The 17,593-nt window shown below is 33.2% G+C and overlaps 1 protein-coding gene across 3 annotated transcripts in view; it reads left to right on the top strand.

Annotated features, from left to right (window-relative positions):
* Window positions 1-17,593, top strand: part of rump (heterogeneous nuclear ribonucleoprotein rumpelstiltskin) — a 142,665-nt gene that overhangs the window by 91,213 nt on the left and 33,859 nt on the right. For all 3 annotated transcript variants that reach the window (XM_089594198.1, XM_089594197.1, XM_014349602.2), the window contains one exon: window positions 6,925-7,060. In XM_089594198.1, the coding sequence (XP_089450324.1) occupies window positions 6,925-7,060 (136 nt within the window). The remainder of the gene's footprint in view (window positions 1-6,924; window positions 7,061-17,593) is intronic.

Raw genomic sequence — 17,593 nt, 5'->3', positions numbered from 1 at the left:
GAGACAAAGATGGTTTTTTTTTTTTATATATATATTATAGAGTTGGTCACCTCACATGAGGTATTTACACTTACTAAATTAGTATTGAAGTGGTGTTACAATCATATACTTGTTAAACACTCATAACATACTATGTTGATACAGTAGTTTTCAATATATTAGATAATAACAATTGTATTTTCTTCGCAATGTAGAAACAGATACAATAAGCCGCTTAGTCGCAATTAGGATTGGTCGCGTTGCATGCTTAGTTACATTATCGCTTTTTTGTAGTACAGTAAGGTTTTCAATTAGTGGTTTGTTTTTTCGGAATCATGGATTATCATCCCGAGCCAGAGTGCATAGAAAAAATCTGAGTGACCTGACCGGGATTTGAACCCACGATCCCACGAGCTGTGTTGTTTCGGTGGCTAGCACGATAATCACTGAGCCAACGACGAGCTCGACAAATTGTAAGGGTCTAACCATACCCTATATAATTATGTACTTATTGACAGGTATCCATCGCCAATTTAAATTCAAGTTTATACCTTTTAACACTGGCCATCCAGTTTATTAGGAAGTGAATAAATAAGATCAATATAATAGCGCCTGTAAATCGACTATACAAAATACTTCTATGTATACCGAAACAAACAATAGTTTCGAATTGCGGCAAAATGTGCAAGTCATCCGAGCCGCCTAATCAAAGCCGCCGACGCCGCTGCTCCTCGGGAGGGTATCAAAGGCCCACGCAAGCCCATGTTAATCACTTTTTGCCATTAGCAACGGTCCGGCTCTTTCACTAGGAAGCTCTGCTCTTCAAAGCACTGTTGTAATATTATCGCAATAAATAGCGAATTCATACCTATATATTTGATTATCATTTCTTGTATTATACCATTCACTTTGAATACTTCTTTGGCTACATGGGCGACGAAGAGGCTATTATAATCCCTTAGTTTTCCCCGTACACCAGTGACTCCCCTCTTGTGTTCCTTGGGTAAGGAGCGGATCTCTGGGGCAGTACGAACTGGAGCTATCCTCTAGGTAAGGAAGCTATTGAACCAGCGGATCTACAGGTCAATATAAACTAGAGCGATCCCAGGACATTGTCGACTTACCGCACCCAACGGGAGCAAAAGAGAGGCAATAAATTCTTGTTTAGTAATATCTTAAGATCACGTGGTGGTGTGTATCTCGAGTCAAGGGCATTGCGAATTTGACTACGTTCCTGCACACCTCCACTAAGGTATCTCGTAATACGTGTTGGGGGCAATACGAATCCAACTTTGTACCTACGAGTCCTCATTGCTGCCTATCCCTCTTAAAGGTGAATCCATAAACACTAACACACATGAATATATGACGTCACGTGCAAGAACCAGAAAGTAATACTGATTCAATTTACACTTAACATAGCTATATATAATCACGACCCTTACAAAATATAGTTGAAGTTATTAAAGGAAACGTTAAAAAGTCTACCAAAAAATGATTTTTACCTGCAAAATACGGTATAATCCTTGTTTTAATGCACGTTAAAATAATTGTAGTTACTTAGTGCGTAAAGAAGTGTATAATAACGTCAAATAAAAAATTTTAAGAACGTTAAATTTTTAAAGATTCAATAACTTATTTACTTCAAATTTTTTCATAATACAAAATCTTATACCAAACAATATTTTCTTCTTCTTAATCATCATCACGTTATATTTAAATTATTTTACTTCGACTTTTAATTTTCACAACGTGATGTACAATTGATCATTAAAAAATAGGGGTTTTTCAAAAATCAATTAAATTTATTAAAACTTAAACCTCAAGATTTGTTAGTAGTCATGGATAATTTTTACTAGATTAAAAAAAAAATAATAATAAAATTGAGTCCTTTAATTGTGTAATAAAGTTTGGATTAAAACCGAAAAAGTCTCTGGCTAGTGAAAATTTTCAGGTAAAATAAACGTTATCGTATTTTTTTGTATACGAAGTTGTTTATTTTAATACTCCAATAACTAACTTTATCGTTAGGAGTGGTGTTGGCTCAGTAGTAAGCGTGCATGGTACTGATACAACACCGCTCGAGAGATCGTGTGTTCGATTCCCGCTAAAAGTAGATTTTTCGGCTATTTTGGAGCGTGTTTTCCCGTGGAGTCTTCTTTCAGAGTGATTTTAGGATTTTTCCTTGCCCCACAGGTCTCTAGGCCTGGATAAATGCAAAACAGTGTTAGAGCAATGGGTAAGAATTAGCAGGGAGCGCCGGCCTTACTGGTGAAGGGTGGTCCCTGAAACATAGGGCTTCTCCGGGGATGTCAATTAGCCTAGATCTGATGCTTTGGCAGAGAGTACCGGCTTAACGAGTGGGGAGTGGACGAACTACAGTATGGAGTCGTTTCTGGAAAAAACTATACAGTGACAAGTGGATCCGATGCACCATTGGCGCCTAGTATCAGCTTAACTGGCAAAGCGTATCACTGGAGATATTCTCACTGGTATTATATCAGTTAGAATATTGGTAAATGTCATTGGTAAAACCTCAAAAATTATTAAAAAACAGGTTTTTGATTATCTAATTATCCAGCGTTTTTATTATATACACATTTCATCATCACTCTTATCACACTCGTTAAATGATTCTAATTCATCGACGTCACTTTCACTATTGTTGTAGATATAGTTCTCTTCTTTGCTGCATAAATAGGTATTGTTTAACACAAATTTTTTTACAGTAAGGCAATATTTTTAAATATAGAAGAAAATTTCCTTTTTTTCTTAACATAAGTTTTAATAATTTTTGTGGTTATAAAATAGGAAAATAATATAAACTCCGATTCTACAGTGGTATGTTTTGTGATTTATGTTTGTATCTGGAAAAATAATTCATATGTCAATTTTTTTAGGACGATTTACAATGTTTTTTTAAACAAAGTAGCATATTTTCATTTCATGCGTGTTTTGAGGTTATGTTGAGTCAGTATAAGAAATAAAATCAGTATAAAATTAATATTAGGGTATAATGGCATCAATGTATTTACTTTTACATGTTTTTTAGTTGTTACTTTTTTTTTGAGCCTGTTTCTTGATTTTTCTGGAAAATAACCAAGAATCAGACTTTTCTTGAGGTTAGAACAATGTATGTTATACTCCCCTATAATTTTCCTACATTCTGCATTAAGTGAACTAGAACATCCAAAAAGAATTATCAATCTATCTATTTCCGTTCGCGAGTTCTACGATTTTGGAACGAAAAAACCCGTTTTTGCCCACTGTGCGGCGGGGCCACCCACTTACCACCTATGTGTGGGGGTGTATTGCCGCACCCATTTCCAACCCTCTTTACTGACATGATATCTGAATCCATAGGCACAGTGTGAGTATCTCCGGTGGAACACCTTGTCAGTTAGCACACTCTGCACCAACAGTGTATCGGGTCCACTTGCCACTGTGTAGCCTTTCCCCGGAGAGGACTCTACAATATTCTAGGACGTCCACTTCTCGCCGGTTAAGCCGGCGCTCTCTCGCTCATCGGATCCAGGCTAATTAGCATCCCCAGAGAAGCCTCATGTTCCAGGGACCACTCCTCGCCGGTAAGGCCGGCGATCCCTGCCTGACGCCTGGCATCGGATCCGCATATCCCTACGTATAAGCCCCAACACTGTTTCGCATTCACCCAGGTCTGAAGACCTGTGAGGCAAGGAAAAAATCTTGAAATCACTCTGAAAGAAAATTCCACGACAAAATCAGCCTCGAAACAGCCGGGGTTACATAGAAACTTTTCTCGATAAAAACAGTTTTTGAAAAAAATCTGCATTCACCGGGAATCGAACCCACGACCCCTAGAACAGCGTTGTATCAGTGACAAGCACGCTTACCACTGAGCCAACGCCGCTCATACAAACTCAGTTAAAATGTTATCTTGTATCCCATGAGAATAATAAAAACTGTGTTTGTGAATGTAAAAATCTTTTTCTAAGAGATGCAATGTTTAATGGCACCTAAATAGTATGTACAAAACGTTATAATTCATACAACTATGTATTATTAATAAAATTAATTGAAAAATAGTAGTTCCTGTACCTGGTGGCTTATCTGGTTTGATGTACACTAGGTGCAAACTCCTACTCAGGGCGCAGTAAACGTCCAAAGATAAAGAAAAAGCCTTGAGTACAAAAAACACCATTCTAAGTACAATCATTACATATTTTTTTAAAAGAACTGATGTTTTACAACAGTCAAAACACTCAAGTTAGTTTAAGAAATGCGTATACGTATTATAAGTTGTAAGTATAACGCTGTTAGCCGATAAATAATCTCGTCAAACATTCTTGTACAATTTTTTTTTATTTTACAATTTTTTAGAATACGAAACGTTTCTATATCTCAAATTTGTAATAATTTTATAGCATGTTCGTTATTAAATGAAATCTCATCATTTAAATTCAAAGTAAATGCCAACAACATGGTCATTGAAGGTGGCACATTACATTTGTACTTTTTATTTACTTGACATCAGGCTATGACACTTAAATACATTGGGTAATACAGTTGTCACAATTCAAGTTATCACTTTCTTTTCATAAACAATTACCGAATTGATAATGTATCATAGAATATTGTGTGGCGAACCTACATTTTCTTAATATTTTTTAAAAGTTCAGAATTCCCTTCTTAGTACCTGGTTTTGTAATGAGAGTCAAGTTATAATTCAGAAGATGTTGCATCAAATGTACATAGAGTTAGTATGAATGACCTCCTATAAGGGATCACGTTAAATATTTGTTTTTAAGTAATTTGTTTTGAAAAAATTTTTCAACAGCATTGTTTTAAATTTTGTAAAATAATTGAGTTAATATTTAAGTGTAATTCCCACAAGTTTCATTCATTCTTACAGTATTTTTATTTCATAATAAGTCACCTTAACAGTTTTATTAATAATCATGCTTTGACTACTGTTTTTTAAAACTGAAGTATTTGATAGGCTATCAATTTGTTTTCAAATAAAACTTTTGTACTATAAAAATCACGTTAAGTCTTATCTATTATTCTCAAAACTTCTTTGCAAAATCGTAGGGACCTCATCTTATAGAATTAATCTCACTTTTTTTATTTTTTTTTATTTCCAACTTTTTTAATCTTGATAAAACGTTTTTAACATTCTTTAAATTCGAAGGTGAACAACAAACTCTTTGGCTGGTAACACTTTTTGGAAGTTGAATAGATGCAATATCAGTCCAAGCCATGAATACATATTTTTTCTTGAAAAATAAGATAATAAATTGATGTTTTATAGAGGAATGTTTTTGTCTAATCCTTTGCGACCGTCTATAAATAATGTTTTGTTGTTTCGTTTGCATGTAATTTGAAAAATGTTTGTTTCGTTTTTTAGGCTCTATTATTAACGCCCTAAGGCGTACTTTGCGCCCTGTAACTACTTTGCGCCTACGGTCCAGAATGAACATTCGTAGGTGCTGGCCAGGGGTACTTACGACTTCCTGCAAGACTGTGTTTGCCGTGCTTGGGAGTAGCAAGACTGCAATTTTCTAACATAATATTGTACACAGTAATAAACAATTTGACATTAAGTATAAAAAAAAGAATAGTACTTACCCAGGAAGGAAAAATATAAAAATCTCATGTCGCAGAAAATTACCAATAAGCATTCGATCTGGGTGACTCTCTGTTTTCTCTCGTGGGCATGGATTGTATACGATTTTTTGTCAGTTCTTCTTTCGGTGAAATATGTTTAAAAAACTGTTTTGAAAGATTAACTAGAATTTTATTACACTTAACGCTGCATTAAAGTATTAAAAAAAAAAAAAAAAAATTTTTAAATACTGCGAAATATCACGGGATCTTGTTAATTAGTGAGTTGGGGTAAAGGTGGTTTTTCTATTCAGTAATATATTTATACCGTAGCATCTTTGTCTCTTGAAGTTATACAAGTTTTGCGTATGTAGACCAAGGGTAAAATTGTAGTTATCACATTATTAGTGTTGAATTAAAGTAATTCTGAGGATGACATCAAAAACTTAACGAGCTAATGAAGTATTATGCTTTCACACAAGTTAATTTATAATATTAATAAAACAATCATCCATATGTTCAACGAGGCATATTTCTCCTGGGTTTTTAATTATAGTATATCCTATATACTGTATCACATCCTGTAAACCTGCCTGATATAAAAAAATAAATGTGAGCTTTATTACGAAGCCAAAAATATTAACGCACTAAATTTTATGTATAGTGTAATAAAACTATATTTACGTATTACATTGGGAATAATAGAAGCATGGATCATATCTACATCGATCTTCTTTGACTCAGTGTTATCGTAACTATCTTATTAACTATGCTTTTTTCTTTCTTTTTTTTCTTATCTCTTATGATCTCTTAGCCCAGTGACACTTGAGTAAAAAAAATTTTTTCCATTTCTATTTATACTTTAGGAATCAGTTACCTACTCCAAGCCTTTAATTATATTTTTCAAATTAAGAGTTATGATACTTAACACACATAATACAATTTTTACTTAATAATTTACTTTTAACCTTTTACATGACAAGTGTAATCCCAAAAAATTTTAACCAATCAAATTATTGTAATTGTGTTTGTAGTAATAGAATCAGTTCTTTGTGATTTTTAGGATAATTTTTATTAGTAATAATCCCTTTGAACTTGCATTAAAATTTCAGCAAAAAAATCTGTTTTCGAACATTCTCAAAAAAAGCGAATATTCCACAATAACTTTTTCATGTTATCATTAATTTATCTGTTACTGCTTACATTTAAAAAAGTTTCAGTTTTTAAATAAATGTCATATAGGTGGGTTGGATCATTGCTTACAAGAAGCTATTTCAATTATAGTTACTCCGCTGTTATTTATTAAAAATTCAGAACAAGAAACTTCGTGTAACAGCTAATTAATTTGCATAACGTTTTTAGCTACCACCCAATACAACATGGCAAATGCTGCGAGATAAATGTCAAGATATAGGTGAAGTCAAATATGCTGAGATGAGAGGCAACGATTTGGGTTTGGTACGATTTGCATCTGACTGGGATGCAGAGCGTGCTGTGTGTATCCTTTAAAACGTAAAATGAAATAATAATTTATAGTTTTTTATTATTGTATAATGTTTTCATTATCTTTTTTTTGTCACTAAAAACTCGAAACATGATCTAAAAATTAAGTATCAGTTTTATTTAGCAAATGATTATAATTTATTTATTAAAAGTGTTCTACAGATAATATATTTGTTTACAAGTAATTGTACTAAGTATACAGAGTTTCAATGATTAAGTGGTTAGCTTGCTAGCCTCCTTGCTGGAGAAACTCTAGGGGTTGTGAGTTTGAATCCCGTTGAAAATCATCGTAATTTATTCTAAGATTCTTACCTAGCAAATAAAGTTAGCTAGAAGACATGTGATAGTTTCGCTGCTCACCCTGACAGCGTGTTTAAGTTATTGGGTTCTGCTCTTTTATGATTTCTTAAGGTTTTGTGCATAAGCACACGATCAGTAAGAGCTAATTTAGGAGTGAGAATAAAAACTCCAAAGTCAGGTGTTAGTTTGAGCAACGTTTCGTTGGTCTTAACGCCAACCTCATCAGGCTCAGTCTATATCGTTCAGACGATCGTTACAGACTGTCACGATCTGGAGTCTGTAACGATCGTCTGAACGATATAGACTGAGCCTGATGAGGTTGGCGTTAAGACCAACGAAACGTTGCTCAAACTAACACCTGACTTTGGAGTTTTTATTCTCACTCCTAAATTAGCTCTTACTGATCGTGTGCTTATGCACAAAACCTCAAGAAATCATGGAAACAATTGGGAGCAGAACGGCACGTTCAACAAACACCGTAATGAAATTCTGCTCTTTTATATTTTTTTATACATAAAGTATTATTTACTTTGGTTACATTATCACAAAGAGTAGAGATTTTGCAGTAGTATTGGACTTAATGTTAAGGAAAAGAGTGACTAGCTATGGCTGGCTCCTTATGCCTATGGTGTGAAAGACGTGACGGCGCGAAGTGGTACTCTAAATCTGGTGGCTTAAGTGATTCGATGGTGCTCGCGGTTTGGAAAATTTGGTTCAGAGGACGTAAAAAAGAAGAACCTCCAGCCAATGAAAGTCATCCCATAAGTGCAGTACACATGCAAAATATGTCATTCATTGGTTGATGGCTGTTCTTCCTTTCATCCTCTGAGCTGAGCTTTCTAATTTGCCAGTCCCATAAAAAGTGATCGATGTTTTGCCATGTTAATCATTGTGTGTACTTAAATGTTTTTTTATTTACATTTATCTTTGCTTATAAAAGATGACTAATGCAGGTTTTACGTGCTTTTAAAATATATACTAACACTATGAGTATTTCATTAGTATGGTAAAGAAATGCGTACATTTTCCAGTATTTCATTCATATAATCAGAAACGTGGACATTTCTTCCGATCATTTAGATCACTTGAGCGGCTTGAAAAGAGGAACTGCTAACTTCTGCATAAGTCATATTAGACCGGGCTCAAACAGTGGTGAACCGAGAAAAATTATTCGCACCCAATTTTTTTGTTTCGTGTTTAAAGTATAGTAATGTACTTAAAAATTCATCTTGCCACCCAAGAATGTGGTCAGGTATTGTTTAAACAATTTTTTTGTAAACAATTACGTCAAAGTTGTTTTTTCGATCTGTAAAAAATATTCTCAGGTTCTTTGGCACATTAAGAACAAAAAACCAATTAAAATGCATATACCTGAACCCCACAGTTCTCGAGTAAAAAAATCCCAAAGTTTCAAAAAATGCATTCTTTCCGATTTTCAGGGCTCTACAAGACTACTAAATAAAAATATTTTTATATGTTACAACACACGATAACAAACTGTAAGCCATCCTTTACAAACTCCAAAAAAGAAAATGTCAATAAGTTGAGTGGCAAGATTGTTTTTTGCAATAAACGTTCAGGGCGTTTCAGAGTGCGCTCCCGCTTGAGTGTATACCTATATATGTTCACTACACGCTGAGCCACGCAACATATATATAAGTTTCAAGTACATTACTATACTTCGAACACGAAAGCACAAAAAAATTGGGTGTGAATAATTTTTCCTGGTTCATCACTGTTTGAGCCCGATCTATATCTCCATGTTATACAGTTACATATCAAGGCGAATTTACATGTTTCAATGGCCCGTAGGTTTCAATTCGAAACCGATAAGATTTTGCGGTAACGCTACTACTATTAATACTAACATGGTACATTGATTTGTCACTATTATTAACTGATCTAAGCAGCTGCGTGTACATAACAATGTAACCAGTCATGAAAGAGTATGAATTATAGAACATGAATAAATACTAACACATTAGAATTGTATTGGTTGTCTAGTGGTAACTGTTCTATTTACAGGGACATGATTGTTCTAGGGGTCGTGGATTTTATTTTCACAGAATGCATTTTTCAATCTTTTTTCTTAGTTGCGTTTAATGAAAAAAGTATCTTTAAAACTGGTTGATTCAAGTCAATTTTTTTTTCTTCTTAATTTTAACTTATTTAAGTACCGGACTTTTCCTTATCCCACACGTGCATAATTGTAATTAAACTGCAAAAATGCTTAGCTATATCTATCTCTAACTATTTTTGCACTGCAAAAAAAAACTTAGCTATATCAGCTGTACAATACTGCCAATAGGGTGGTACTGGCTCTTATAATAGAAAAGACGATGCAGTACTGTGCTATTTCCATGGTATCACATCTACTTTTTCGGTGGGCTACAGTTGAATTACATACTAATCTCTAAAGTTTAGTAAAATTTTTTATAAGATATAATAAGATTCTCTATTGTATCATTCATTATTTACTAAAATCTTAACACTCTTAATCTCCTGCATTACATAGTTTCTCTAAACAGATTTTCCTAAGACTAATTTTCCTCAGTGTACATAAATTGAACTGTACAACCCATCTTGAATAATCTATTGTCACTTTTTTCAGATTTCATCTTCCAGTAATAACCCATATTTCTACCTGATACATTATAACACTTCTGATTACTGACAAAATATTTTCATTCTTGAAAAATCATTGATACACCGTATTTCTTGCAGGACTCGGAAGCTTTTTTTGCAGCTATAACTTCCTTTTTTTTGAGATCCTCAATGTGTCCTCTTCAATTTGCTTTTCTATGAAACATTAAACAAACACTAAAACAGTAAAACTTTTTCTATCCTATCTCCTTTGAAAATCTTTTTTTCCTCTACACTGTTTGTCCCTCTATTGATGACTTATACTTTCGTTTTGCTGGTGCAAGAAATAAAGCATTTGTCCTCTAAAAATCTACCCAGAGTTCCTAACATATCTAAGAATGAATCTCTTATTAGTATGAAAAGAGTTTTAAATTGTCTGGGTAAGCCAACAAGAAAACTTGAGTTAGCGTCCTCGAACGTCCTCTGTATCTCTTGTGTTAGTCGAATCCAACCATTGCTCAAACTGAGAACGATATCGAAATGTGCTCATTGTTACGCAGAAGACTTATGATTGGACTAGCACTTGCGCGTCGTTAATTAGATCTAAGTACTTAATTCCCAATAACCCAATGCTCTGAAGTTTTTTCATACTAATAAATATGAAATATGCTGCATTATAAATCTCAAATAGTTAAACCCCATTGACTCGAAGGATTTACTTACTTTCATTTGACGATTTACCTCCAAGCGTTGAAAACCAAACTAAATAGCTCCCAGTTACCCGGTGTGCTTATTTGCTGGTGCATTTATTTTATAAATAAATAAATAAAATTCCGAGCTGATGAGCCTCAATAACCCGATGCAATTGCTTACCTTTCGTCTAAAGTATAGTATAGTAGTTTTCATAGCTATTAGTGTGCATGCTCCAGGTCAAGCACCAAGCTTAAGGGATACCTTGTGTCTACCCTAGTTGAATTTGCACCGAGTGCAAACTATATTTTGTTTACTCAGGATGCAGTAAACAACCAAAGTTAAAAAACAAAACGCCAAAAGAAAGTTAAACTGTATAAATATCGTATTTTATTCTTACACTTCGAGAATTCATTTCTTCATATCATCAAAATTTTGTCTTTTGGTTTACAGTGTAAGACTAATTTTTCCCTACTTCCAAGGTGTAATAAAGGGTTTTTGCTTATTATTTAGTAAACACAATTAAACCAATGAGTTTCAAGGTAAAAACCATTTGAAAAAGAGCCCTGGAAAAGTTACTTGTATACATATTAAAAGTTTTTGTGTGACTTTGTCACCGGTATAAAATGCAACATTTGTGATGCGTATATACCATCAAATTTATAGGCTCATACATAAATAGAGGTGCTGTTCCAAGCACTTTTAGCCCATCCACGTTCTTTCATGAGGGTAAATAGTTTTTTAATTGAATCTTGAAACGTCAGAAAATATACGTTCGACGAAATTTCCATCTATTCGCAAAAAAACTATCACTCGTTCACAATTTTTTTTCATAAACATTCTACTTCTGTTCTAAAAAATAACTTTTCAGTTTTAAGGAGAATATACTTAACCAAATGTATTGAGTTTTCTGTTAGATAAGGTTTAATAAAATTTTATGTCCTAACCTTGTAGTCTTTATTTTGTAGCACCACACACTTCTTGCGCAAGAAGTTTTTATCTTCTTTTCAAGGCGAACGAGTTAAGTTGGAGATTCGAACTATCAATTGGATATTAACCAAATTATTTTCTACTGACATAAGCACAGTCGTTGTGCAATAAGTACACAGCGATGGCTATTTAACATTGCTGATCCCTCATATATTACATTTCAGTACAAGTTGATGTCGAAATGAATATAATATTCGTTGCGCATGTTACGTAGTGATCGATGTTCTAATTACTGATCGTTCACATTAACGCAAACTAATGCTGCAAGATAAGCAGTTTAAAAGATTGTTTGAAGATTGCACGCGTTTTTAGAGTTCAAAGAGAAAGTTATCGGACATATAAATTCAGAAGCAAATACATAGTTCGATGTTAAGTTCAGTTGACAGAAAAGATTTAATTTTTCGGGCAGATTTTTCTTGTGTATTTTTTCCATAGAACATTAATTTCTAAGTTTAGTTGCTGTTGAAGTTGCGCTTGATTTTATAGTAATCAATTATTAAAACAAAAACACTTTCATTCAGATTTTGACATTTATTTCTTTATACAATTTGCAAAAAATGAGTTCTGATAGTGTTTGCTAAGCATTACTATAGTACAGAAAGAGTAAAAATTACTTGTAATAAATTTCTCTGCTTACTTTAACGTGTGTAAAAATTTTAGCATGATTGGTGGTTTCTTTTTCCAAGCAATGAACTTGAATTTTTTGTTGCAATGATTGCAAAGTACTCTGACTCCCCAGAGACGAATTTTACCAGTTAAACCAAGCTAAAAAAAAACAAAAAAGTATTCAAGTTAATTGCCTCGATAAAGTTTTAAGCAAAAAATAAATGTAACAGATTTTATCAATTTTCTTGCAATACTTGTTTTCAATAGACGTACAAAACTTTAGAACTTTTGGAAAAATGATCATTAATTATTGCTCTCTGTACAGTTGTAAACGCGTTATTTTTTTCTAGTTAAAGAAAAAGTTGTCCTACCATGTACAGAAGCCAAGATAATTTTTTTTTCGTTTGTCAGGACAGCAGTCAAGCTTCGACATATTTAGGTTAATGATTTAAACTGTCAATTAAACAATTTATTGTATTAATTTGTACTGCATAACATAGTATGCAATAATAATTATTAAAGTTAACAGTGCAAGAGCTAAGGGCACTGATAAAAAACTGGTAGAGGAGATGAAGGAAAGAGGGACTCCCGGTAGGTACCTTAAGCTATACTGAACACGAGTGCTTTGACGATTTGTTGCAATATACTAATAAGACATATACTATTATGTATTACCATGCAGTTTGAATTAAAAATCGACTAATTAAAATTTTATTTCTCAGTATAATTTTGTTAACGGTACTTTCTGAAAATTGTTCTTTCAATTTATTCTCATAAATTGCAATACGATTTGAGTTATTATTGTAAAATTACATGTTTTGATTGTTATTAACTTCTGTTTTGTACAAATGATGAAAAATTTATGCCAGTATCTTACATACTTATCATAGCTTGAAATAATTTAAAAAAAAATTAAAGGCATAATGTTTTGTTCATTAACGTGTTTTGTAGTCTCTATATACGTATACAGAATATTATTGCAATATTAATAACTAGTCACGTATTTTTAAAATAATAATAACATATTTCTGATATACTAATAGCAATTATTGTTTCTAACTGTCATTTTTATAATATTGTCGATAAGGTCCTGTGCTTACAGCTTTACCTTTTTACTGTATATTTGTTAGAATCTGTGCTAACATACTTACCCTAGAGCCAGAGGCTACATATCATAAGTTGTTAAAAAGAAAATGGCCGTTCTAGTTTCATAAAAATACTATCTCTTAAAATATTTATTATCCATAACCCAAAATTGTTATTGGTATTCCTAAAATATATGAATAATAATTAACATTACCATAATGTTGAGTAAGTATTTATAACAATTAACAATGTTTTGATAAAGAAAGTTCAGTCCTGCAGCACACAATCGTTTTTTAAAATGAAGTATTAGCATTAATTAGTTATTATTTATCATTTGTTAAAATAATCAACAACAATTGTTACTTTTTGTACTATAATGTTAACTCAAATCGCTTATAGTTAATGAGAATAGATCCAAATAACATTTTTCACTTGAGTATCGCTAAAAAAATTGTTTTAAGAAATAAAATGTGAATATTTCCATTGTGGATTAGAATAAGACAATAATATTAGGTTAAGAAAAACGTAGTTTTGGTTTTTTTCATGTTTTACGAAGCAAATTTATTAAAATAAATTTCTCACACTTACAGTGATGTACGTGCCGTTTTGATCGATGACCTTTTGCCACTTTTCTGATAAAACCGCAATTGCGTCACTAAAACTTCTAAGATTTCTGGGCAAAAACTGAACAAAGTGATTTTTGCAAGCCTTTTTTGAAACCAACTTGTTTCAAAAATCAGTCTGGTTCATTTTATTTAACCAGCGATTCACAAAGGAAAAATCGGTCCATTAAATTTTTTCTGTTAATTTATGTGGAACTCTAGTAACGAGCTTTTTCTGAATCCAGCCTCACGTAAATGTTTCAAAACAGTTTTATGGTCGATTTTAAGTTTCATAGCTATGTCGTGAGATAAAATATGTTGGTTTGCCTCGATTTTAAAAAAAATTTTAGTAACTTTTTCTAACTTCAAAATTTCCTCAAACGAGCAAATCAATTCTGACTTTAGCGTTCATTTAAGCACTCATCACCATAAACACTACACAATTTTTTTTTTTGTATTAGGTTCTGACCTCGGTAGAGGTATGAACACTATAATTTATTTAAAGAAAAATATACAAGGTTCATTAGATATGTGATTATGCATAAGAAACAGAGTATTATACATTGTATATACATTCGCAATCAATAAACTTATTCCTATTACAAAAATTTATTTATTTATTTAATTTTTTATTTTTTTATTTTTTTTTATTACAATAGTTAGACTTAGCGATAAATTGTTCTATATTTAAGGTGGCTCCAGTGGCCTCAATGTTAAAATTATAAATAACCCAACCGAGGTTAATAAAATTGGATTATATTCTTTGAATTCCCATCTTTCTATTCGTATAAAAAAAAATTAAGGTTGACGATGAAAATTGTAAGAAATCATGCTTACAAAATCGTAGTTTTAAGACGGGTTAGATAGGAAATGCAAGCTTACGCAATATACAACCTACTGCTGCACTTATATAAATAACACGTAAGGTGTAAAAAACATACTATCTTGTATATATTATTACGCAGTTTTCGATGACATGAGAAAAGTGTCTTGTTATCGAACAAAATCTTTAAATAATCGGAGACTAAGTATACAGTTGCGAGTGCAAGTCAGCTCTCAGCTGTCTGCATTCTGCAGAGTACATATATATAGGTATAACTACTCTTGAACTTAGGAGCGTACCGTAACAGTTCATCAATTAGGGCACCATAAAACTTTTTTGTTTTTTTATATTAACTCACTAAAGTAACAGATAAAATGTAGAATATGGCTTACAACAGTCTCGACGATAATTTTATACCATATTTTGAAGAAAATAATGATCAATTTTTAGTCTCCCCATTTTGATACGGCACTAGGCGCTGGAGCCACCTTAATGGAGAAAATGAATTAATTTTTTCCAGTTTTCTTAACAAATTAGTTCTTTAACTAGCGTACATTTCACAGTGCCATATCACATGGTTGAGGGTTTCCTCGTAGAGGACACATTTGCAATTAGGATTATTGACAAAGTTTTTGCGAAAAAGACTTTCGGCCAGACTGTGGTGATTTGAGCGCATACGATTCACCATAACGACAGACTTACGAGAAAGACCTTTAGCTGTGAACCAAGGAGTTTTCTGTGTTGAAAAATAATGATCAAAGTATATTTTACCCTTACTGAGTCTATCATGCACATTTTTATTTGTAAATCTGGAGAAAGCGTTGTTCTTAAAGGTTTCAAAAAGATCGGTAAAATTGATATCGGAGTGATTAGGAGGGGGAAGGTTTGTAGCCGACTTAGCTATCGTGTCTACTATGTCATTATCCCTTATGCCTGTATGAGAAGGAATCCAGACTAGTTTAATCGAGTTGTTTGGATTTATTGAGGTATAAGAAAGGTATTTTTTTTAATGTCAAAGATCAAAAAATTTGTATTTATATTATTGCAAGAGGAATTTAAACTAGTTATTACACTTAGCGAGTCACTGGTAATTAAGTATTTTGTATTGGAAGTCGTTAGAATGAAATCCACAGCCGAGGAAATGGCAAAGCTTTCAGCTGAGTATATTGAAGCTTGTGTAGGCAGGCTGGTTTGGAACATGATGGAGGGATTAGGGCAGTAATAGGCTGCTCCTACGGAGAGAGCATTACTTATCTTGCTGCCATCAGTAAAGATAGGATTAGCGTTACGCTCATTGATGTAGTCATTTAGTAGCTCATTGGGATCAGCTACACCGCAAAGAGATTTGCGTAGTTTAAGATCAGCTGGGATAGATAGATGCAAGATATTGAATTCATAACTTTAAATACTAAAGGATGGAAACGATTTTAAAGGGTAGTTAGCTTTGTAAAAGGATATGATGCATTTGGAAAGGAGACGTTTATTGAGTTTTTTAGATTGTGTGTTAGAATTAAAAACGCTTTGCAATGTCAAAGTGGTTTCTGATGAAGCATTACTCTGTACTTCGGCTATAAAACTGAGACATAGTTGTTCAGCATGTGTCTTGATCGATAGGACTTTTGATTCCTTCAAAAGAATATTAGTGGGTGTACTTTTGCGAAAACCTAGAGCGATTCTTAGGGCCATGTATTGAATTTTTTTAAGTTTATTCCTGAGGTTGACGTTGTTAGGGTAATAGATAAAACAGGCGTAATCTAAGATGGATCGAATAAAGCTTTTATAAATTATCAAGAGTATGTCTGGGCTGCTTCCCCAACACGTACCATACAGGAAGCGCATAATATTAAGAGACGACAAGCACTTGCCGTGAATGTGTGCTATATGTCTTTTAAATAGCAGTTGGTAATCAAAGTGAACACCAAGAAATTTAACCGTTTCCGAAGATTTAACACTGGTGTCTCTAATGGTGATTTCAGAAGTACCAGGCTTGATATTTTTGTTGTTAAAGTGGACTAGTTTTGATTTACCTGGGGCCAGACTAAGACCAATATCTGAAAGATTGGAATCTATTATTGTTACAGCCTCTTGAAGTACAGGTAGAGTGTTAAGGTTTGGACTGGTTTTGACATACAGAGCGTTGTCATCTGCAAATAAGGATTTGTAGACCATGACGGGTAAATTCTTTATAATAGAGGCGGAGTAGAGACAGTACAGCAGGAGACTCAGAACTCCACCTTGTTGTACCCCTTTATTTGTCGTAACGTATGATGCAGAATGGTCAGTAAAAATTTTTCGTTCAAAGGTGTTGGAATGAATAAATTTGATAATTTGGGGAGAACACCCAAGATCTGAGAGTTTCCTTAACAAAATGTCAATGTTTACATTGTCAAAAGCCCTTTGCACATCGAGAAATACAGCATATACTCCTTGACCCTCTTTGAAAGCAGAGTCAATTGTGAGTGCGAGGTTAGCAAGGTTGTCAATGCATGAGTTCCCACGACGAAATCCATGTTGACACGATGGGAGCCAAGAGTTTTGTTCGGCGTACCACTGTAGGCGGTTTTTAACGAGAGTCTCAAGTAGCTTACAATGATATGAGGTAAGAGAGATGGGTCTATGACTAACTATCTGGTTTTTTAATAAAATTAACAAAAGTATTTTTCCAATTACTAGGGCAAAGTCCGTTTTTATAAATTTCATTAAATATGTTCAATATAATAGTCATGTATTCAGAGGGTAGTCTTTTAATGACGTCGAAGCCAACACCGCCTAACCCTGGAGCGGAATTACATCTTTTGCCCATTAGAGCTCTCTGTAATTCAGAGAGAGTAAACGGAGAGTCAAGAAA

The sequence above is a fragment of the Copidosoma floridanum genome, unplaced genomic scaffold (genome assembly GCF_036245765.1).
Source record: "Copidosoma floridanum isolate Cflo_tuat_1 unplaced genomic scaffold, Cflo_Japanese_pri ptg000021l, whole genome shotgun sequence".
In the NCBI taxonomy this organism is placed as follows: Eukaryota; Metazoa; Arthropoda; class Insecta; order Hymenoptera; family Encyrtidae; genus Copidosoma; species Copidosoma floridanum.
Note: the sequence above shows the minus strand (reverse complement) of the source record. Positions and strands in the feature narration are given on the sequence as shown.